Here is a 25,403-nt window from a genome sequence, read left to right as displayed (position 1 = left end):
GGTTAAAGCTGCCTTTGTTAGTAAAGGATATCTGCCACTTGTTCCTGTCATGGTCCTTTCCAAAACAGGTATGGTGGCCGTCAACTTCTCACCCGTAAGAGGGTGTCTGCAGATATATAAGAGTCACTAATGGGGGTAGACCAGTGGCACCCATTGGGAATCCAGAGTTTTAGGGTTTGTTCCAACTTAAGTCTTAATTAAACCCTGCACAAAGGACCCTGGACCAGGGTTACCTAAACATAAATAAACATAACATACTTAGTAGATCTGCCCATTTTCACAGCCTCCTTTGTTTAAGAAGCATCACGGCAGGGGTCATAAAGTAGATTTACAAAGTATGTTGTGTCTGTGTTAAGATTTTCTTTTCTACATTGCCTGACATATGACATTTCTGTTGTATGCATTTTGGCAGCCTTCCAGGAATGAATGAAGAATGGAGGGTGATATTCAAGGTTTCAATTAATTGTATTCATTATGCCATTTCTAAAATTAGAACCTTTTTCTAGGACCACATTTTTTTATTATTTGGCAGAGCATTCCTCTGCATAGAACAGCTATTTAAATTTACATATTTTGTATTCAGCATGCCCTGAATTGAAGAGAAATGCTTACTGAAAAATAATAAAGCCTTTCTTGCATGCCTTTAAACATTTGCTTTTAATTATATACATGGCATCAGATTCTAACAAAGTTTTTGGTTTTAAAAGTACTTATTATTCAATTTGTGGAATAGAGTTTCCAAGCACATGGTAATGGTAATTATAGCATCAGCGACATATGGCTTGAGTTATATCGTTGTCCTAAATGTGTTGTGTTTGGTAATTATCATTATTATTTATTGTCACTAAGTTTATGTTTGAAATTCAAAATAACTCATTAAAAGTGTTTATAAATAGGCCAAAATAGCAATACATTTTTGCAAACATAAAGGTTTTATGTTCATCACAGAAATCTTTTTATGGCTTCTTTAGGTGGAACTACTGGCACATTTACACGAGGCAATAAACATAGCAATTTAAACTGTGTATTGCAGTCTGGTGCAAAACAACACCAATGCCCCAAGTCTAAACTTTGTGGCCTGAAACATGCTGGAAACCAACAGGAGGAATTAGCTTTCACTAACATGAATTATAAGCGGAACATTAACATACTGTAACTAGGCAATTGCTATTACAGACATATAAAAAGAAGTATGTGAAAAAAGGTACACCTTATTGTGAGTTTAGTTGCATTTAATATAAAAGCAATTTTTTTTTTCATTTTTGTAAATGTAATTTAACTATCTTGTTTTGACTAATTAATTTACAGCAGCAGTATGGCAGAGTGGTTATGAAGCTGGGCTTGTATTTTAAAAGTTGCCGGTTCAGCCTCCAGCTCAGCCATAGTACCCTTGAGGGAGGCACTTAACTTGCACTGCAGGTAAATATCCAACTGAATAAATGCATAATATGTCAGATGTAAGATCTGTGAGTCACCCTGCATAAAGGCGTCTGCCAGGCAAATAAATAATAATGGCTCCTGCAACATGATCCTTTAGTTTATTATTACTAAAATTAAACTGTTACATAAACTCACACTGTAATACCGTAGCTCAGCTGCGCTCAAGCTGAGAGCTGCTGTGTGTCAAATATTTTCTTCACACACTGTTACACGTGTGTGAAAGAGAGAGAGGGGAAAAAGACAGAACGCCTGTGTGTGTGTGTGTGTGTCTTTGTGTGTGTGTATGTGTGGGCATGCGTATATTTGTGAACATACAGTATGTCTGTAAATAGCTACAGTATGTCTCTAATGAGGATGGAAGCAAATATTTTTGTATATGGGTGATTTCATTTTAATTCCATTTTATCAGATAATTCAGACATATAAATGCTTAAGAGTAAATATTTGGTTGAATTAAACAGAAACAATGTCATAGCCAAAACGACAGAATGAAATCTGGATAGTGTTTGAAGACAGACAGCCCCTCTCATTCAGTGTTTAGAATCCCACAAGGCATGCCTAATCAGATGAAAACCTGCAGGCCCAGACATTGGAACTTGGATATGGAATTTATATTGAATACAGAAAAAAAATAAAGAAAAAAATACAGAACTGCGAATTACTACCCATGTCAAGATTGCTGGGGTAGGCCACACGTCGAATAATTCTCACACTGGTGTGTTTGCACTTTAAATTCCAGGTCTGAATTCTAATTCCAGATTTTCAGGGCCTGCTCGGCAAAGCGATGGGTAAGACACCTTTGTGAATATCAGGAAAAACTGATCCAAGCATTGTGAAGCTAAATTACAGTTTTCTCCCACATTGGTAAAAAGACACTTATTAGCAGTTAATGAATGGCTTACCCCATATTGCCCGGTTTTATGGTTTGTCATGGCCCACAGGTTGAAATCAGTGTTCCTGTCATTGTTTTTGTCTGTGCTTACAAGGCCTGTAACACCTAAAACAGAGGGAAAAAAAAGATCTCATTAAACTGCTACCACAGTCACATGTACCACATCTATTACAGAGAAACCAGACGGTGTTAAACACCCATTAGCAGGGTTAATTCATGACTCGTGTTCTACCCAACTCAAAGCTGTGACAAATGTGACTCGAGTTATGAAATCCAGCCTTCCCCATTAAATGTCTTTACTTGAAAATTGTTGTGAAATTCAATCTGGTTCAAAACTCAAGAGAAATTCTTATCTTTGGTTGGGATTATTTTATTAACCCTGAACAACAGGTCTTTTAAAGGAGCCAGTTTTCACTTGATTTATGTTTACTTACCTTCTACACAAGGGCATTAAGGACAAAGTGTCTAATCATACTGTGAAACCAATGTGCTTTAGCTGTCATTGCAGTGGAATACAAATTGAATGAAAACCAACCAGACTGTTAACGCAGCTTTAGTATGCAATGGCAGTGAGAATCACCACTTCAACCTCACGATGTTAGCAGATCATGCGTGTCAATTCCAATATGATGCAGACAGACTGGCACAGGAAATTAAGTATATTATAGCTTGGGGCTGAACTTGATCACTCAGGTAGCAAAGTAGTATTTCTGAAGCACACAGTTACAGTAGTTTTGTTGAGTACTTAAGTGGCCATCTTAAAGAGACATGTATTTATTGTAAATGGTATCTTTTTGCGATGATCAGTAGCAATCAGTGCTGTACATCTGATTTTATGGATTTTAATCAAAGAAATATATCATGTCTTTTTTGAGATAACTATATATTTCACTAAACGTATTCATGATTATCTCATGGGCCATGACATTTGGTAAAAATATACATGTCCTGTCTCCTTTTCCAGAATCTTTTTTAATCATTATGGAACAATGAAAAATTCTGAAATGTTTTAATAAATTTAGTAAAGCCATACATAGTGTTCGTACAGCAATTACCATTTTAAGTGGCAAACTGAATTATTAACATGAAAAATGAATTGATTCCAAATCATCACGCTCCCTTTGTGTGCATTCTGTGTGCGTACGTGTGTGCATGTGCTTCTATTTTTACATCAACACCCACGCCGTCACCGAATCAGAACGCCGCTGAACCCAGCCCAAGCAAAGCAACAAAGGTTCCTTCTGAGCAGAGTCCAACACTGCGATCACACGGCTGGCAGGGGTGTCGTGTTTTCGCCGTGACACTGATTAAAACAGAAGGGTAAACACACCTGAGGGGACGTCACAGTGCCAGGTTCCCCTCAGTGAGCCTCGTCAATATCTCATTGGGGGGAAGAGGGGATTAGAGGTTGCGGTACGTGCAAGACGTGTCGCAAACGCGATAGCGAGGAGGGAGGGCTAAGGCAACTGTAGAACATGCTTCTCAACATGGGTGTGCGTTACCAGTATGAAGATGGAGTGGGAAACTGCCACAGCAAGATCCATTTGTTAAGCATAAGCACTGTGCATGTGCATTTTACATTGGGCGAAATTCAAGCTGAGTGCAGTGTACTCTGAACAATTTAAGCATGTTTTCATTCATTTCAACAACTGCCAATGTAATACAGTTGCATAAGAAATGAAAAATGGAAAACTTTCTTAAATGGCTCTCACTGTGTTAAGAACAAAACTCATACTGATGCATTCAGCAAGACTGACCCAGTCAGGGCTATACCTGTAGCATCATTTAGCTTCTCTGTTAGCCACACAACCTGTATGGACTGTGTGAAACCTCATGATTTTTTTTACATTAAGGAATAATGAAGCATTTCATGGTGTCAAATACAATCTGGTTTCTGAAAAACATGTATACCATTGACCAATCTACATGAAGCAATTCTACATATGCCTCAATTGCTTAAGAACATGTAAAACATAGGAAATAGCCATTGGTTTTACCTTCTTCCATAACCACATTTACCATCATATGCCATTTCACCTCCCAATAATTAAAATATGTATTATGTATTAAAATATGAGCTCGTGATCTGAGCTGTATAAAAGCCCCTAGCACTCCTGCTATACTGTGTGATTACAACCTGCGATATACAAGCCAAAGGTAACATGTCATATGTATAGGCTATCCATCTCCATGTGCAACTACATACTATTGCATATCATATATGTCCAACACCTTACTTTAAGTCTTACAAAGGTGAAGAGGAGGAGAGAAAACAGAGTCTGCAGATTCACAATGCTGTTCCAGTGTTGGTGCATATGAGTTGTGTACTGAAAGCAGACTTCTCTGTGTGTACTGGCTAGCCTGGGGGTGCATTCTGTCACAGGGCTTTGACCCCCACGCTCCCTTGCCAAGGCCATGCTGGTTTGCAAATCCCGACTTTGGCAGGAGGGAGTGAGGTCAGACGGGGGAAGAGGGACGGGGGACGGGGGAAGGGGTTGGGGGTTTGGGGGGGGGGGTCTTGGCTCAGCTTCACTTTGCTCCTCTGGCTGCAGTTTATGTTTGGTTGTGTGGCTTGCAGATTTCTGCCTGATAAATTAAAGGAAGTCACTAAAGTTCTGTTTGTTGTGTTGTTGCCATTTTTTTCAATAAGAAACTATAACATGCTGAAAACTCAAAACTTCTGATTACGCAAACATTTCTGTTTCTATTATGTTTTTCTAAATGATGTAACCCCCCAAAAATAAATAAGAAGCAATGAAATGTAAAAATAATAACAGACATCAGATGTGATACTATATACACTATACCATATGTGTGTGTGTGTGTGTGTGTGTGCGAGCATGTGTGTGTGTGTAAACACAAAGAGCATTTGTCTAAATCCCACTTTGCTTATGTTTCAAAATACTGACCAAATTTCCCAAAGACTCACCCCAGAATCTCCTGTTCTGCATTTTCTGTGTGATGCTTATTCCATCATTCTGTGAACCTCCCTCAGCCAGGGTTTCATTCAGGGCCTGTGCATACAACATGAAGCCATCATAGAAACAGCCAGCTATGAAGTCCTCCTGAAGAGCAAGATGAGACACAGTTATTGGATGAGACCCTTCACGTCTGACAAAATAAGCAGGTCCTTTTGGTAGACCTTTCACCTCAATAGCCAACATAGCTTTTTCGACCACTGCCTACAATCACCCACATCTTACAGCATTTTAAATGACATTTTTTGTTCAATTCACACACAGTACAGCTTTGTAATTTCTTGGCAAGTAAGGTAAGTAATCTTTTTAGAAATACAGTAATTCTACATAAAATGCAGACAGTCTGCATTAAAAATGTGTATACATCATGACTGACATATATTTTACATTACCGAGAAGGAATCTCATGTCAAATGAGTCTTTAGATTTCTTAGTTAAAAGATCATTTTATACAATTAGCAGTAATAGCAGGCTTCCAAACAGCTTTTGCATAATGCCAAGTATGCTCCTATTTTGGTAGGTTTATCCCACAAATACACAAGTATACTTCTAATTTATCGCATAAACTAGCAAATGCAAATGCTCCAGAGCAAAAATGCCACCATTTTAAGAGTAAAAAAACTATTATTTGATTGCATTTAATTTAGTTAGAAATGAAAAGAAATTTCATTGCTTAATGTTTGCTTTCATTGCTTTGCATCTGAAATTTTAGAATAGCACAATCAGAAACAATAATTAATAAACATATTAAATGTACATTTAATATTCTTAACAACATTGCTTAACTTTTCTTTGACTATCATTCTTTAACATGATTTTAGAATAAAACATAACTAAGTTATGAGAATAAGTGAAAAACAGACTGGCGATCTCCATTTCTAACAATTATGGAATTTTACATGCTTCGGGGCCCCAGAGTTTTAGCTCAAAAACGATACTCTGATGTCAGCATCCATGTGTATTTCTGAGTGTTGCTGTCAGAGACACCCTGTCTTAGGCCAAGCCCAAATTTTCCAGTAACATTTCGCTGAAGGGAGTATGGCACACACCGTCGAACACAATGTGGGGAACCCTGCTGCAACTTTTTCATTTGCCCCTGTGTTTCCATAATGTCAAAACTGCTCATGTAAATATGTTCAAAATTATCCAAAAATGATGAAAAATAAATCAATAATAATAACACTAATCTGAGATGCAAATTGTTCAAAGTCCATAAAATAGGGTGTTTTAAAAGAATTAGCACACATGTTACGATGCTAATGTGAAAAAGGTCAATCTGTAAGTGTAAATAGGCCTACTGTATCAGAGACACATGAGTGTACACATAAATGGCGAAACACATATGAATGGCACATACAAACTTATACATTCAAAGACCAAAGTGAATGTAAACACTGGACAGTTTTAACACACACTTATCTCTCATTTGACCACTATGTTGGTTACAAAGCTATTTTCAAAATCCCTAAGTGCTTTTGGCAGCAGACACACGTATATACTAGTTTTGACCTACAACATCTGCTCATTGGTTAAGGTTCTCAGGGGAGTGTCAACATAATGACATTTTTTTACTAAATGTTTTCGGCCTGGCTGCAATCCATTTCAACGTTCTGAGTGAACAAAAAAACAAAGTATCTGTACCAGAAATGCACCAGGATGTCCAACAGAAATAAAAGTACATTGAGTTGGGGTGAGTTGAGGTGACTTGAAGTACTCTAATGGTCAGGTCAAAGATTATCAGTCAAGGTCTGTGGACAAACTCTGACAAATATTCTGCCTGATATTGATTCTACATGTTCTTACTTTTTTCTTACACTTGAGCACATGTGTGAAAAACAACATAACCAAGAATTGCATACAAGTATTTTATTTCTGAATTTACCTGATAACCTGTGGAAATGCAAATGATTTACTTACTAGCGAGGGTTCCAGCTCGACAGAAAAGTCTCTCTTAGCTCTGGTGTGGAGCTCCCTTTGAAACACTGAGTATTCTGGATTATCTGGTTCTCTGTATGTTATCACAAACACAGACTGGGGAGGAAGAGATAACAAGGAGTAACAGTGAGCTTTGTGACATAAGTCAGAGAAACATGGTATACAGAACAATGAAAACAGTTTTACTCCTCTTGTTTTTTTTTTGACATTATCAAGGGTTGTCTTGGAGGAAATAACTGATACCTGAGAGAGTTGATTTTAGGGGAAATTAATGTTTTTTTTTGGAAAGCCCTACTAAATATGAAGATTGAAGAGTGACGTTTATCTCATTTTCAGTTGGGTCTTCCATGGGTGTGTAATTGGAGAAGGGGGCTTCATGATTAAAGAGTGGTGGGATGGAAATTGAGCAGGAGCCATTATCAGTGCCTATGTTACCTTTGATTACTAGCCAACATGTTCATGTCTCATTTTTAATAAACATCTTAGATCCTTAACTAGTTTCTTGAAAGAGATAAATGCACACAATAAGGATGTAAATAGAAAATAACAGTATTCTGTTAACCCATTTCCACAGCTCCTTTGTATTACTAATAAAAGATGAGTGCACCACTTCACACATGATTAACCTGAAATATAATTTCTTCCATCTTGTCCCAGTAGCAGTATACTTTGCTAACAGCACGAATTCAAAAACAGAAAAAAATGTGACACTGTACACTAATCAGAAGAATGAAAATAAGAAAACTGGAGCTCTATCGCATAAAAAGCATTTGTATTTCCCTGTCCTAACAGCCAAAAGTTCCTATTGACCTGGACCACATTACGACTCAACAGAAACAACAGAAGAACAGCCCTATTAGCTCAGTGGAATGTCACACTTCCACAAGCATGTCTGGACTCTAGCTTGGTTCACTCCTTGTCTAAGTGCATACTTGCCCCCTGAGTAAGTAATGCAGCCTACCTAAAAATACTGCACCCAAATAATCAACTAGTGCCATCGGCAGCCTCACAAATCAGATCAGAAAAAGCAGGTAAATTGAGGAATGAGTATCTCGCAGTCTCTCTCAGGAGTAAGTGGAAGGGTCTGTTGACTGGCACAGATGTACAGTATGTTTCATTTCCATTTAAATTTTTGTCATATAGCACATGGTCATATCCTGAGTGAATTATGAAGAGCAAGAATACAGTTCATCTAATGAAGCAGCATGAAAGGTTGTTCAAACAAGACAGTACCATCCATACTCAGACATGCATCAATGCCACACACATTGATTAGAATGTAAGTGTGCACATTATTCCACAGCTGGAAGAACACAGAAGGCTAAAGTACTTGCCAGTTAGTTAGCTAGGAATGTTCTATTGGTGTTTAAATTTCCACCATTATCAATTGTAAGGTTCATACAACTTATACAATATAATGCATAGTGCTTAAAGAAGATGTCAATCGCCATACAATATTGTTCAAAATTATTCCAACTTCTCTCAATCCAACACGCTAGAGGACACCAAGAAACACAACACATATAATGCAACTATGTACAAATAGCAAAGGTAATAAACAATACACCACAACCCTTGAAATAAATAGAGGCACAATATTGGGTATTCTGTTTGCACTGCGTAATTGTAGACAAAGAGACACAAAGACATGAAACATCTAGCCAAATACTTTTCCATAGCCTATTTGTCACTGATTAAAACATGTAAACCTTTTAAAGATGATTGGAAGAAACACGTATTGGTGTTGTTTCCATTATAATAACTGCACATGAAGGCATGTAAATGCAATTTCAGCACATTGACTCAATTTCCCTCAGCAAGTATAATTTAGCAAATTGAACCTTTCATAGTTAAATGTGAAATACACCTGGTCCCACTGAGCTTGTTGCATTGTTTTGGAATAGACAGGTGTCACCAAGATCCTCAAAGAAAATATAATCAATGATACGGCTAGCAGCAATAGCCTAAACAGGCTAATGATGTTAGTAATAGCATTTTGCTAACTGTTGGTGGTTTAGACACCTCAAGCCTCAAATAAAAAGTCAACATTAACTGATGTGTAAACTTCTTACAAAGTCAGCATTAATGGTTGCATAGAGTTGAGTGGACATCCAGATATTTTTGCTGCAGTTATGATCAACTAGCTAACAACTGTTAGTACAACTGATAATATCCCTGGAGTTTTACTTTGCAAAACCTCCCCACTAACTCTGACTGTTAACAGGGTTTCAAAAGCTAAGCATAGCAATAATGTGAAATAAATTATTTTAAAGATATTAACTTAATCTGCTGTAATGAAGGTGACAATAAATGGGTTTCCCAGTGATATTAAAAGAATCCACTCAATATTCATTTAATATTGCCCAGAACCAATACTGAGAAGTAAGTGGTTTCAGAAAAAGTAAAATTTTTGAGATATTAAGCTAGATGATATCATTTGATCTGACTTGTCGATTTTGCCCACAACTGGTTATTCATTAAAAGTTCCTCAATGATAGACAAGTACTCAAATATGAAGATATATAGAGTTAAATGGAAATATATATGATATAGTACATGATAGTAAGTGTGAGTTTATATGTAAGCCAACACCTTCAATACTTATGTGGTCTGCATTAAGATGACACACATGGTAGCTGACATTCAGCATTCAGGTCTAGCTAGATGGCTTGAGTTCTAACTATACAATACAATGTTGACATGGACATTATAGCCATAGCAGAAAAGCAATTTAGGCTATTCAGATTTGCGTAAACAGAAAGGTGTAAGTTCCTTGCAATCGAAATGATAATAAAACTTTAATAATGTTAACTTTTTAGGCTTGGCAAGATTTGAGATTTTTATTTTCAAATTAAAATGTCTTAACATTGATAATTATTCTCTGTTGTTTTCATCAAACATTTATAATAATATATTTACATGATGTCACACAACCAGGTGCCTTGCAATGCCAGATGATCAACAATAAATTCATTAAATTTAAAGGCCCATAAAACAAAGCTCTGGACAAGGTGTCTTTATCCTATCAAAAAAAATACATCTGGTTAACATGTTTCCATTGCAAGACTACTTACATTTAAAATGTTGCTATGTAGTCAGAGCCACCATATATGGCTACATTATTTTTAATTTGAACTGAATAATAACCTTATGATTCAAAAAAAAAAAATGGGGGGCATTGGAGTCCCATGGGACTTCTACCCATTGAAACTGGGCCACAAGGTGTAAACAAAAATTACTGAACATACTGGTGCAGTGTGGTATTCAAATTACCATGTTTATAGATTTATGGATGGGTATTTTTGTTTCATTAGTTGTAGTTTTGTGAAAGCAAGGTACACCAATGCTTACTGATACAAATCAAACCGTGCCAAGTCTAATAATCTTTTAGTGTAATTCTGAGTTGCTAGCGAGCAAATTACTTACCTCTTTGTTGACTGATACAGACAACCAAAGTTGAATTCACATGCAAGGGAGAAATTATGTACTTCAGGTCTTACCTTACAAAAAACCACATTAAATATCTATGAACAAATAACTCCCCGAAAATACATGACTATCAGGGGTGATAAAACCTACCACATTCAGCCATACCAGTACCTTAAATACTTATTTGGCTGGTGGCCTTGTCAGAGAAATATATTATGGATTCAGATCAAATTATACATGAATGAAAGATCAAAAAACACACAGCCTTGAATGCACACAACTCACAAATCAAAATAAAAATGTTTTACAGCAATAATGTTAAACTATATCAAATTTATCATCCATCTAGCTGATATATCTCCAACAATACATTAAAATATCATGCTACAATACATGTGACTTCCCATTACTGTCATATGACCCTGAGAAATCAGGATATAGGATTTCATGCATTTAAATTTATCGAACAACAAGACACTTCAGCTGTTCTGAGGTTTTGAAAACATGAGCACTGAGAATGGTTTTTCAGCAGTACAGAAACAATGTAAAGCACACCCATATGATTATCCACCTGTAATGTATGTGGGATAAAATGCGAAATGCCCTACAACTAATCGGAAACAGCTGTAAAACAAATTTGCATTATAAAGTACCAATAAATCCAACACAAAAAGAACGAACTAGACTTGGTCATGACTTCACACCACAGATCAAAGATGCTTATACAAACAACTACAAATGTTACAATGTGCAACCAAGCACACAGAGAACTGTGCAACAGTTGTTTTAAAGCAAACGTTATTGTGTGAATTGTAGTAAAACCAAGTAAGACGCTGCAAGGGTCAAGCATTCAAACCCAGCCCTCCGCTGACATCACATCAGAGGTTGTCTACACAAACTAGTGTATTATTTGATACATTATTTGATACATATTTGATACATACACAAATTTAAAGAATGAGACATTCATTTTTGCTATGTTCTGAATTTACTTTATATTATATACACACATAAATAATAAATTGTGAATCCAATACCTTGAAAAGCTTGATAGGATCAGTCCAATGGATTTCCGAGCTCTGCCAGAGTTTGTAAGCGTTGTTTCGAAGACTCTCAGCAAACATATCCAAATAAAAGATGGCATAGTCCTCTGGAGGTAACCCCTCACTTTGGAAAAGCTTCATGATACTCAGGAAGGTGTCCAGAGGTCCAGAGATATACACAACTGTGGAGGACAAAACAAAACATTTAGCAATGCATAAAAATAGGTGAGCCGTTTTACTGTGAGTGATAGGCAGATATGACTTTTTCCATATTTTCATATCAGTTTTATCTCTTCACCTTTGGTCTTCACCTTTTCAGTTTAGCCATTAATTCTGTTTCTCTGGAATCTCAGTATTCCTGATTAATATTTAGTAAAATTTGTTGCATAACATGTGCCGTGGACAAGTGATCCATCTAATAACGGTGCTCAGCAAAGATTATTTTGATAACAGGTTCCTGCAGAGACAGAGGTATTCAGAAAATTCTTATTCTCCAAATTTCTAAAGAAATGCATTACCGGATCATATTGCTGTTTGTGTGTGTGTGCATGTGTGTATGTGTGGGCGAGAGTATGCATGCGCACTGTAGCATTTTCCTGGAGCATGCACAGGTTTGTATGTATATAATAACATATTGTTTAATGCCATCTGCTCCATACTCCTTTCTGCAGACATTATTTCCATATGTTGCATTTGCAGAGGGACTGCTGCCAGTGCTGAGGCGGTTCTCCCAGTTACAAGACATTTCCTCAAGTGTTAGACCACAGTCGACACAGACCGCCGGTTGGGGCCCCAACTCTCATCTATTCCAACTTAACATTAGCTTGCGTTGAGTCATGCCAAGGAGTCCTGCTGTCTCTTGGACAAACACCAAAACAAATCAAGGGGGAAAAAAGCAAAGAAAATGCTCTCCAGTGTTATAGAATTTTAAAGAAATCTTCTGGGTGCTTACGAAGCCCATCAAATTGTTGTGTTTATTTTTTTATCATAGTGAATGACAAATTGAGGGCAGTGTTATTTTGTTGTCATTTTCACATTTTTTCATTTATTTATCTTGCAATGAAAAAGAGACATTTGTACAAACTACTTTCTATGCAGGCTGAACTGCCTCCTTTCAGAGTTATGACTTCAGCAGCTTGTAAACAGAACTGAGAAAGCAGGTTTTAGGTTGACAGTCGCTTGTTCAATGTTATTAGCTATAAACGGGGTACACAATAGATGCCACAATTGCTGTCTTACTGCCAGGTCATGTCTGCTGCCTTTACACACTGAACACACTACAGACTAGGACACTAATGTACATAGTTAAATAACAGCCACCAAGTTATTTTAATTCCATATGACCTTACTTCTGCCATGGACAATGCCATACATACAAATATCTCTGTTTAACACAGCAGTGTTAGTATGACCTTGAAAACCTTGAACAAAATTAAACAAAATACTGCAGGGAAGAAAAAGGGGTACAGGATGCAAGCAATTCCATTCTTAATTCAAAATGGGATGTTTGCTAATACTTCTGCACTTTTAATACAGTTAATTGTTGTCATTAGAAACATGAGTCCAATGCAAGTAACACTGGAAAGCAGATAAATTGTCCAATGTAACAACAAAGGGGCATAACAACAAATGGTAAAGCATATGGGCATGAAAAGACATTAACTGAGCAAAAAATCACCTGATTTATAACTCAATACGTTGGTTGCTCTATTATTTTTCTCTGACCTGGAATAAATTTTCATCCCACGACTGTAGCTACTTATAGTAAATGTCAGCTAGGGAATGGGACCAGCTTTACGTTGGGGAGCTATGTGGAAACTTGGAAACTTCCCCTCATTTCACACATGCTCTATATTTAGGGCATGCATTTTTTGGATTTAGCCAATATTTAATAGCTAAAAAAAAAACATCCATGACAGCTAATTTTAATCGTTCAGGTTTTTTGTACCAGATAAAACACCAAATGAAAAAAAGCATGTGGTAATCCCACAACATTCCAAACGCACACCACAAATTTCAATTCCAAAATGTAGGAAGAATGTGAAGAAGAAATTCTGTTCTTTCAGAAAGCTTCTGGTTTACTTGTTATGTACAGTCTGTACAGACATAGCCTGCAATTTCAGTAAACACCCCTCTGCATCTCATTTTGACCAAACACAAAGGGGTAAGTGCTCAGGCCTGGCCAGCCAATGATGTCAGTCTGAGGGCAGAAGCTCCTACCTTGGGTGGAGCTCAGGGCCAGTACAAAGGTGAAATAGGTAGTGTGTTGTTTAACTGTGGGGAATGCACAAATTCACCTGAAAATGTTACTTTAACTGGTTTATGATACGTACACTTAACAACCGTCATCTTATTTAGACTTTTATGTTTAGTTTCACAGTATGCTACACTGTAAATAGTCATTTGATCTTTTTTTATCTTAGCATTGATATGCAATACATGTGACACCGCACAAATAATTCATATATGGCACGTAGTGAGCAAAACCAAACATTGTCCAAAACTTGACATACTTTCCACTCAGAATTTATTTACACTGTAACTTCTTGCCAAAGCTGAAATGCTAAGTTCATGTACTATTTGTCACACTCATTTATTTTTGTTTTATTGTTAACTGAAAAAGGACACACTGACATCACTGTGTATCTTTGAAACCAAATTTAGCAACCATTTGAAAAGCACTGAAAGATCATCCTTCATACCATAAATACAAAGAAGAACCCGTAAAGTTTGAGGCCTGTCTACTGAGCCACTATTCTGTAAAGCTTTTTTCCCATCCAACGTTTAAGCAAATGGAGGTCGTGTTAAACGTCAATGGCTGATTGTTCCATCATCTTTCTCATTTTATAAGATGGAGTTAGATGAACTGTCACCACCCTGTCACGCTGGACTTCTCTACTACTTCCAGTCAGCCATGGAGAACTGCCAGGATACATATATCTGCAAACTTATATAAATAAAATGAAGGATGCTTCCTGTTATCAATATAAAGTCTATTATTATTCATTATTGATGTATTCAGAATAATACATTTGAATGTCTTAATATGTTATCAGAAATCATCGTGAAATATAGCTATGGCATTACAGTAGGGCCTTGAGGAGTGGTACGTGAATCCACATGATGTATTAGCTCTTCTTCCTTTACAGTCCTTAAAGACTGAGTTGTATTCTCTTATTCTTCATATTAATGACACAAAACTAAGAAAGAACATAATTTTGAAGGAAAAAAAACTTTCACAATATACTTTTTTCTGGATTATCAAATTAATCTGATCCAATCCTACATATGAACACTTAAATAACAAATAGCTTTTGTTATTGACAGTTACTTTGCAATTACTTGCCTTTGTCAAAGCTGAAAACTTTATACTGAAGATAAACAGAGTTTCCAGTTCTTGAAGCCATAACACTGTATATCTACTTCAACCTTGGTTATTTATATATAAAATAAGGAAAAGGGTTTGTTTGTTAACCTTAAAAATACATTCTGTTGCAATGCTCTGAAATGAATTAGTAAACATATAATGGATCGTGGATACTAGCATTCACTGAGAACAACTTTTCACCAGGAAACTTTTTCCTCTTAATTAAGGTATGTTTGAAGGAGGAAGAACCTGGGATCCATTATTTCTGTCCACTTTCCCCCCTACCATTAAAACTGCATGCACCATTTTATGTCCACCACGGGGCTCTCAAATACACATGCACACACACACACACAGGCAGAGACGCAAACACACACGCGTGCTCACACACACAAACGCACACAGGCAGAGACGCAAACACACATACACACACAGACACACACACACACACACACACACACACAACAGGTTTTAGCTATCACAATGCCATTTTGGCCTCCTATAATTTTTGGAATATCCTTGTCTTTACATTAGGAACCATATGTTTACCTAGTTAAAATTCTTAGAGTAGTACAATTTTTTTGTTGCGTATTTGCATTGCAGTAGACTACAATATCGCTCCTCTGGACTTCTTATGTTGGCACCACACAGTGGATCTGCTAAAAGGCAAACAAACAAGCAATTGTTGCTTAACCCTACCACTGGATCCTGGAAAAGAGCAAGTAAGTTTAACCTTTGTATGTTTTGTAGGTTTCCTTTAATGCCTCCTTCAGCAGAAAGGTGGGTTAGTTGCCTAAAATCAAACAACTGAACACTAGCACACTGAAATGGAATTCACTGCTGCAAGACATGCCAGAAGAATCTCAGAAGTTATTCAAAAGAAGCTTAAGGACACTTACGATTGCAATGGGCTTTTAGGACTAGCAAAACTAAGAAAAACTAAGTCAATACTAAGGTATCAAGCACTGTTTTAGTAATCAGGTCAGTATTTCCAGGATTTGGACCAAAAGGAAGAGGCCAGCAGCTGTGGTAACATTGACAGAACTGAGGTTATCTTCGGTTGATCTCCTCCGGGGCTGAAAGCTGGAGGAAGTCTACGCCAAAACTGCATGCCTTGGACAAGTTCTGGCAGGGCAGTTAGCTCACGTGACCCTGGTGTCACAGTTACAGGTCTGTAATTAATTCAGGTCTTTCAAAGGAGTCTTCAGTGATGTACAGAGTTAGAATTAAGTAAGATGCAGATCTAAAGACAGTTTATTCAAACAGGTATACCATTTTATGAAATTGATTGTCTTTATGCCAATAACTTAATTTAGCTTGTTCTTGGGTATATCTAAAATAGTACTAATGCAGTTTGAAGAATGTCCTTCCAAACAACTGCTTTATTTCCAAAACGTATCTGTGAAATAAACGCCCCAGTCCTGTTGTGTCAAAATGCCAATCAGCTGCAATATATGACAGGTCAAACCTTTCAAAATCCATGAAGTCCTAAACCACTGCATGTAGAAACCACCAATGACAATCACCTACCTATCACTAACTGCTCCCGGGGCAGGACTGCTGACTACCAATGGCACCACAAATGCTGCTTTTTTATGCAATTACACCAACAACCAATAAATATCTCAATGCCAACTCTCAGTAGTTGAGCTGGTTTAAGACTAGCTAAATTCTATCTGTCAGCTGGAAACTGACCTCTTGGCTGAACTATGATGCTTCAAGTGAGCCTTGGTTTCAGTTACATTGTTTTGATTATGCACGGAAATCTAAATCCAATGACCAACAATTAATATTAAAGTAATCAATCACTTGTTGGGAATTGAAATACAGTTGTATTATACCCTGAATTAACCCAATTAAACCTAAAGCACAATGTGATACATGTTTGGACAAAGGTAGCTAGGTTTACTTGACTTGAGTATGCAAGTCCTGGCTAAAAACAGCATAATCACAAACAGTTGAGAGGCACCAACCGAGGGTCGTAAAATGTCTTTTTCCCAAGGTTTTGGTTTTACTGACTCAATCCATGCAAACAGTAACACAAGTAAATTGCCCTCTACATTTCAATTTCTCCTTCATCCTGCACCACCCGTCGTCTTCTCTTTCTGCTTGTGACTTTTCCCCCTTTTTCCCCCAATAAAATGAACAATTATTTCCATTTTTAAGCAATTCTCCTTCTCCCATAACATTTCCTGAAACTTACACTGACTCATGCTTGTCCCTTCCTGCTTGTGCTGCCTTCTCTCCTGCTCCTGATTACCCTCTTAGCTCTTCAGTTCAGAGCCTTAAACAAACCACTTGTCTTGCAAAGACATGTTTCAGGAATATGGAAAGTGTGGAAGGAAATGGTTTGACCTTTATTATGTCTTTATATATACCTTTATTATATCTTTATTAGGCAGTTATGGGTCTTTCCTGATACACTTACTAATGATAAACTGATATTGCTTGGTAATCTCAAGACCTAAAGGACACTTAGGGGCTATTGATTAATTACCAGCACTAGTACCCTACTCTGCAGATATCATATAACATCTGAATTGAAGTTAATGTCAGTGAACAAGAATTTTAAAAATGATTTCCAAGAAAATAATTTAATCAAAAGTCCCAGGTTAATGACACCAAAAGGTCTGGTGTACTAATGCTGGGTACTTCCCCTGCGTTTTATATTCTCATGCAACTACCCCCAGGTGCATTTAAAAAATTGCAAGCGATTAGGTAGAAAAACCTGTCTGATGTATTGTGTTGTTTGGGTCGTAAAAAACAAGTACACTCGCATGCCATGACAGCCCAGTAAAATGTCAGCTCAATCAAAGCAGAAAGTCACTCTAAAACACGAGCCAAGCACAATTATCAGATGATGTCAACACCCATGTAAGGAGTTTCAGTCAAAATGGCATTCAAATAAAGAGGCTGGAGATTAAGGAACGTGACAGATAAAAATGGTGGGTTAGGCCTCTACATTCATCAATAGCACCAGTGTTCAGAGTCAAGGCCAGAGTGAAGGGCTTGTCCAAAAATCATTACCAGTCTGGCAGTGGGAAAAACTCACAGGTGACAACAAAGATCATTTACCATGTGACTGTCTCATGTACCTCCAGACAATGACAGGTCGGCAGAGACTCACTCCATTCTCCTTCTCCAAGAGGCATGCTTTACAGCAAACACAAATGCTCTAATCTATGGCTAATACTTTCAATTAAATGGTAAAGCAAGGACAAGACAAAATACTTTACATGTATTGTAGAAGGGAGAGGCTGAAGACCATAAAAACATAATCCCATGGGATTATGTAAAACTGGGATGTTAAACACAGAGCTTTATGCCAACACTGGATCAAGATGTCTAAATTCAATAAAAAACATAAAAAACACAGCCATTCTGCTGACATTTCACAATCAGACACCAATAAAAAAAGTGATTAAAAAAAAATTTAAAACTAAATCTCCGAGAGTAAGATGTAGACCCCTGTGATTCAAAGAATGAACATTTTTAAATCTCTTAATCTCCCTGAATTAATAATGGTTAAGTAAATTTTTCATATTAATAATTCATTAAAACCAAACCAAGATTATGAGAAATAACTGATACAACAGCACAGAAGTTAGCTGCCGCGACTGTAATATTTTAAATTAAACAATACACATATATCAACTATCAGAAGACCTCCATCACTGCTACCTCTTTCATGGCATGCTTTTTTAATGAAATCACAAAAAATGTAAATGAAATGGAGCACAAGTATGGGATGGCATGACAATATTAACAAGACATTATAGAGACATTTGCCAGACAATAGTTGCATTCAGTTGTATTCAATAATTCCTCTTAGACATATAGCAATCTAAAGCAAGAAGAAAAACTTACATGCTTACACAGCCTTTAATTAAATCATCTGAGTTTGAATGATATTCCACAGTAGGACAGTACAGATCTACAGACACACAAGAGAAAGCAATCCAGAGAGCCGTCTGAAAATTCCATGCAAAGAGTCCTAGATCTCCATAAGATAGGGAACGGTTGTAAATAACACAAGAAGCCGAAACCAGCAGGTTCCACTATAGCGTCCACTACCAAGGAATTGGAATTAAGTGTAATTATCACTACCCTGCCAGTAAAATGGTGCAAAACATCTATACCACAACATTCTGTGAGAAAATGGTAACTACCTCTTTCAGAAGAAGTAACGACCACCAAAAATTCAACACCATTCAACATCAGCTGCATGAATTTGGTGTTCTCAATTGCATAGAGAAGTATTTTTGAAGCCACAATACACACAGCAGTGGGAACACATTTGTAAGCCACATTTTAATGACACTTGGGACGATGGCGGTATTTCTTTTTTTTTTTTTTTACGGACATGCTCATAAGTGGCATGTATGCAGAGAAAAGCTTCAGCTTACTTCAAAAAGAACAACATTCCCATTAGAAATAAAGGAGCAGATAGGTTTGCTTTTAAGTTTATTTACATGTTCTGGTCATGCTGCTCTTGTATGAATCCAGGGAAAGATGGATTCAAATAAATAATCTGCCATTTTTGGCAAGAACCTGGTCTGGCTTGTGAGAAAACTCAAACTTGAAAAATAAAACATTCCAGCATGATAATGGTCCACATCACGCAAAAAAATAAATAAATAAATTAAAAAAAAAATTGCAGCAAAATTCTTCAGGGAGGACAAAATCAAATGTTCTGGAATGGTCATCTCTAGACCTCAGTCAAATTTAACATGTTTGGTTCAAAGTCAAGAAAGGAGTTCACAAGTGAGAACAAAGAAATTGAAAGCAGCAGGTAACAATCAGCCCTGGGAAGTGTCTTAAAAGACTTCACTGTCATCAAAATCAAAGGAAGATGCATTTATTGCATTTTTCAAAAACAAACAACAAGCCATGCGAATAATATGCAGTTGCTTTATGAATCATGTTTTTGTTAATCTGCCAACTGTATGAAAACATTTGGAAGCTAAAGCCACTGTATATATACATTTGTGTGTGTGAGTGTGTGTGCACATGTGCGTGTGGTTTGTGTATAAATACATATAGACAGAGAGAGAGAGAAGGGGAGAGCAATAAGCATTACCTCATTGCCACTAAAATTCCAAATTGTTTTATTGTTGCACTGAATATATGGAAGCTTTCTATTGTTAGAATGCAGTTTAGGTAAGCAGAATCTATTTTAAACCACAAAACATTTTCAATACCTGTTGAAAGAGTGCAGCTTTAACATTTTAGTCATGCAAGTGCTGAGGTATGCAGAGGCAGAAGGGTGGGCATTAGCAAGGGCACAAGTATCTGAAAAATATATTTGCAGAAATATTTGAGTACTGCTTCTTAAATGCAGTTTGGTATATTTGTTTGACGAGCACATGTCTGTGAAACCTGCACAGCACAGCTAGCACTGTGTCCAAGTCTTTATCATTTCGACATTCTACACAGGTTACAGGTTATAAGTAAATAGTCAAATGCATTTCTACCCCCATAAGATATTTATTTATTCATTTTTTGTAATACTATGCCTTGATATTATTTTCTATTGAACTTGAAAAATACTATAAGCAAGCTTCCTTAGATATGTTGATAGTAGCTGGGTAGAGCATCTCCATGTGTTCATGTGTGACTAGCAAATAAATTACTGATCTGAATTAATTTAATTTTATTGTCAAAGAAAAATAGTTATTCTTTTTGTGAAATGAACTTAGGAAGTAGTTTATATTTTTTATATAGAAATACTTGTGTTACATCCAGCTGACCAGCTAGTCAACTGGCAAATGTATGGCAGCCAATCTAGCTATGCAAATTTATCTAGTTATTACAGCTCTGTCCTCATCATTAACAATTGCCTCTCCCTTATGTAGGAGTTAGATTCTGAACTTTTCTGCTGAGTAACAGTTACAGCCAGGTATCTGTCCTTGCTGGACTGTATTTTTCCTGTGCTGTATTACAACACCACTGGCAAGGTTACAACGCTGAGGACTATTGTGATGGTTCAGTTACACTTGTAAAGTGAAGACAGTATAAGCCATTTAAGTGGGGCACATGTCGTTTCTGTTGTACAGTGGAAAACATGCACATGGGAAGAACTGGGAGTTAAAAAAGCTGTGGTCATGAGCTTTCCCAGTGCGTACATGTTGTTTTGTCTGGGGCTAGCTAAAGGAAATTTGATTTACATCTATCATTTTCTACTTCACATAAGCAAAGTAAATCATACTGTATTTAGACAGAAATGGCAATTGTTTTAATTGCATCTGATGCATCAAAATACCAGTTTGACTGGTCAGAATATCCAGTCTACATTAAAGCTGTGTTTTTGAGCCTCCAACACCTCCTTCCCTGATATCTCTTCATCCTTAGATCCTAACGTCCTGTGTTTATGTCACTGGAATTAACTGAATACTTCAGGTTAGCCTTTTCACTGATGTCAGTGATAAACAGATTAAATGATTTAATAGAAATTGCAACGGTATCCAAATACAGTTTTTCATTTTTCTCTACTAAAAGGTCAAAACAATTTTATTGAGTCATGATAGCTTTAATAGGAGGCAATTTAGTCCACACAATATTGTCCCCACTCCCACCTCCCAAAAATATTATCTAATGATTCACAGTGGATGACTGCTGATTTATATCTAGGCTCATTTCATTAGCTTAAAAAAAAAACTATATGTTGTGTTCGGTCTCCCAGTAGACTTACCTTTGGAGTATCACTGAGTATATTGCAAAATATTTTTTTGTTTTGCTACTATTGTTACAGTGTGGAGAACATATAAGCTACGCCTCCGTGGTTACATGTGATTAGAATTCTTTTGCAAAGTGAGAATTGTGTTGTATTTAATGGCATTATTCATGCTTGGTTATAGGGAAAAATGACACCTATAATACCCCTCTTTTCAGTCATCATGGTCAGTAATTATGAATGGAGATGAAAAGTGCTAATTAATCCATGCTTTGCACTGCCATTTAGAAGCAGGACACTCCAGATATCTAATTAAATATACAGAATAACCTATTGTGACTGTGGTTTTGTTGTGTAAGTCATCTATTGTCACTGTGGCCAGGCATATCTACCTGCATACATTAGCAGTTCTTTTTTTTCCGAATGGTACAGGCTATTTATATAATCAAGTTACCAAATTTTGAACGTTCTTCGGTTTCAGTGCGACATGAGGGGTGATAGGATTAATACTGGTGTGCATATATGTGATTCTGATTTGCGACTGAAGGATTTTCAGATGTGCAGTGGTTCTGCCATTTTTTAAAAAAAGAGCCAAAATATTGTTTGTGCCTCTTTTACAACGTTGTTGACATTAAGTAGAATGATGAAACAAGTGTTCAATGACAATATGTGGGATATTACTGTTGTTACTGTTGTACACTACACTGTTTTGCCAAAACCTGCCATTTAAGGAATATTGACTTAAAATTGAGACTACGAATGAGTGTTGTTTTTTTGCGGTAATGTGACTGCAAACAAGTCCTGTATCTAAATGAACCACAGATTTGTACAATACAGAATATATTTCACAAAAATAATGAATGTGAACTGACTATTAATATTACAATATAGAACGTATTGTTTCGATCAATTAGAAAAATGTTTGAAGCAATGCAGTTTGAGTGCAGCCTTAGTTTACATTTACAGACCTTGCAGACACCCCCATCACCACCCCCGCCCCCTTTAAAATTTTCAAACCAAGCATGTTCAGTTTAGACACGCTCGAGCCCCTACTCTCGATGTAGAAGCCACCATAAATAACTTGCCTGGAAGACAGAATGCACAAGCAGGTGGTCAAAATCAATAAACCAAGCGCTTCAGATTCCGTTAACGCAAATTCTTTACGTGTAGGCTACTTCGGTAATCATGCCTTTACTTTGTAGACAATTTCTGCCTGTGCTTTGAATCGCAGATTTGCTTAGCACGTGTCCCAATTTATTTGGAGGAGCTAAAGGATACACATCTTTAAGAACTAAATAATACAAATTCTAGACTTTTCAGGAAATAGCCTACCACATCGTCATATTCCCATCGCATAGCATATAATAAATAACACTGCTTTCTAAAGTTAAGTGCTTCTGGGATTAATTGGGGGGGGGGGGGGTCATCACAAATGTATGTTCCTCTGTAGAGTGAAAAAAAAAAGATAAACCACTACTGACGGTTCATTTTCTAATTCTACACACGTAGCGAGAGATGTCACTCTTTCCAAAAACTTTTTCCACTGATCTGAGATATCTCCGCGATATAAGGCGCACACAGGACTCCCTAACATTAGCTCACAGACAGTAAGGCGTTCAAACTTACTTCTTCCGTTGGATTTTATTGTGGATATAATTTCTTTATAATCGGAGAACTGGGGTCCTTCATACGGGAAAGCTTCGACTGTCATATTCTCTTGACGCAGAATAATGTATATGCCTTCGGAGAGGAAGTAGTACGGTCGATCATCCCTTTTTATGTCATGGAAGATCATAAGCGCCCGATTAGTCCAATTGAAATGCGAATGAAGGGAAGAGGCAAACTCTCCAAGTTTTGTTGTAGAGGGTCCCGTCCGTACAATGGTTCTGTATTCGTCCTTTATATCAAATCCATATGCTGGTGCCCATGCAGTTATCAATGGAAGTTTCCAATGGTTCGCGAATCTCCCCACCGAGGCGACCGAGTATACACACCCAGGTCCAAAAAACGCATCGGGTTTGTCGTACAGTTTAGTATCCACAGCGATTATTTGAGCTAGAGTTTCGGAACAACCGGTGCCCTGATCCTCTGTGCTCATATTGAGGAGCTTTATAGAGTAGCCCTTCAAAAGTCTGTCCTTCTTCAGAATATCCTCGTGGGCCATGCGAATTGCCGGGAAAACCCTCGGCAATGCAAAGGCATACTTGATGTAATTATCGGGAAGCATCACTACGACTGTGATGTTAATTCCCATCTCTGTTCGACCCCGGGCCATAAGAGAGCACGTGAACACAACAAACAAACTGTATCCAAGCTCCATCTTGTACCCCATTCTAATGTGAAAAAAAAAACTATTTCGAGAAAGCAAGCTCTACAACACCAGGTTACAAGGACGGTCAATTACTGTATTGAAATACCCTTTTTTGCAAATAATCTCAAGAAAAATAAGTAGAGGTAGACACATCCATAACTTTTATCTCCTAAAACCGTCCGGGAAATCTTCACAGGGCAACACCGTCACTGCGTGTTGACTTGAGCTCAGTGCTCCACGAGTCCACCCTGAGTGTGTGATAGCATCCATCCAGATCACTTCAACTTAAGCGATCAGTAGAACCTTCAGCTCGGCCCCCAAAACGTCACGTTTCAGAAGCGCAATTGACGGGCTTTTAGCGCCACCTGACGGGCAGGTTAGGTTTACATGTCCGACGCTGATCGAGTTAAAAGGTTTTTGCTCTGAAGTTAAGACGGTGCGCTTTCGCGTTTAGGGAGATTTGTTTACAATTCTGGCCTAACACCCCACTTCCCCAACCCCGTTTTTAAGTTTGAGTTTGCGCACACCGAAATTGATTGAATATAAATATATCAGCCTTATGATTCAATTAAACATTACGATAGAATACTGAACAACCAATAACTGTTGTTTTGTGTACTTTGATGTTATTTAAACAGTTAAACATTTTTCTTGGTTTATTGCACTGCAGAATATTTTGCTTCTTAACAGGGAAACACTTCTATATAGTCACCCGGTAAGATCTTCAGAAGGGTTATTGCCTGCCATGAGTTTCAGAAGTCACAAAGTGGCATTGATATATTCATGGGATGGTGGAGCTGCTGAGGAAGGAGTAGCGACCTGTCACTTGTGCATATTTAAATGGCAGTTGAACGTTTGGTTGGAGAAGTGTCCTGGAGTTCAGAGTGTGGACAGAGAAGCCTGTCTTAACTTTCTCTAATGTCAGAGCCTCCAGACTCCCATGGGGAGGTGTGATGAATTGCTTTAAAAAGTAAAAAAGTATTTACTGAAGGGGGGGGAAACGGTCCTTATTGTGAACAAAATGCATGTAATAATTAATAATGTTCACTGATAATTAGTGCTTCTCTTGAAATGATTTTGTAATATAGGCTACACATAAAGACAAGTAAATATAAATAAATCATGTAATTTAGATACATATTTGTGTGTGTGTGTGTGTGAGAGAGAGAGAGAGAGAGAGAAAGTGAGAGAGACATGTGGTGATATGCTCATATTCTACATATCTTCAACACCAGTAACCACCCAGCACATTTTTAAGAGGTTAGATCATTTCCGCCATAAAACAGAATTGCATCTTTATCTCTCTTTACTTGTGCTGACTCTGAAAATTAAAGA

At 37.2% G+C, this 25,403-nt stretch overlaps 1 protein-coding gene across 1 annotated transcript in view; it reads right to left on the bottom strand.

Annotated features, from left to right (window-relative positions):
• LOC118777986 (atrial natriuretic peptide receptor 2) overlaps positions 1 to 24,301 on the bottom strand; it is a 69,813-nt gene extending 45,512 nt beyond the window's left edge. Inside the window, exons 1-5 of the mRNA XM_036529268.1 lie at positions 23,384 to 24,301; positions 11,712 to 11,899; positions 7,228 to 7,341; positions 5,262 to 5,397; positions 2,343 to 2,437 (exon numbers count right to left, since the gene is read on the bottom strand). Coding sequence (XP_036385161.1) covers positions 2,343 to 2,437; positions 5,262 to 5,397; positions 7,228 to 7,341; positions 11,712 to 11,899; positions 23,384 to 24,089 — 1,239 coding nt within the window. The 5' untranslated portion in view covers positions 24,090 to 24,301. The remainder of the gene's footprint in view (positions 1 to 2,342; positions 2,438 to 5,261; positions 5,398 to 7,227; positions 7,342 to 11,711; positions 11,900 to 23,383) is intronic.
• Between the last annotated feature and the right edge of the window lie 1,102 nt (positions 24,302 to 25,403).

Source organism: Megalops cyprinoides, chromosome 5 (genome assembly GCF_013368585.1).
Source record: "Megalops cyprinoides isolate fMegCyp1 chromosome 5, fMegCyp1.pri, whole genome shotgun sequence".
Classification (NCBI taxonomy): Eukaryota; Metazoa; Chordata; class Actinopteri; order Elopiformes; family Megalopidae; genus Megalops; species Megalops cyprinoides.
Note: the sequence above shows the minus strand (reverse complement) of the source record. Positions and strands in the feature narration are given on the sequence as shown.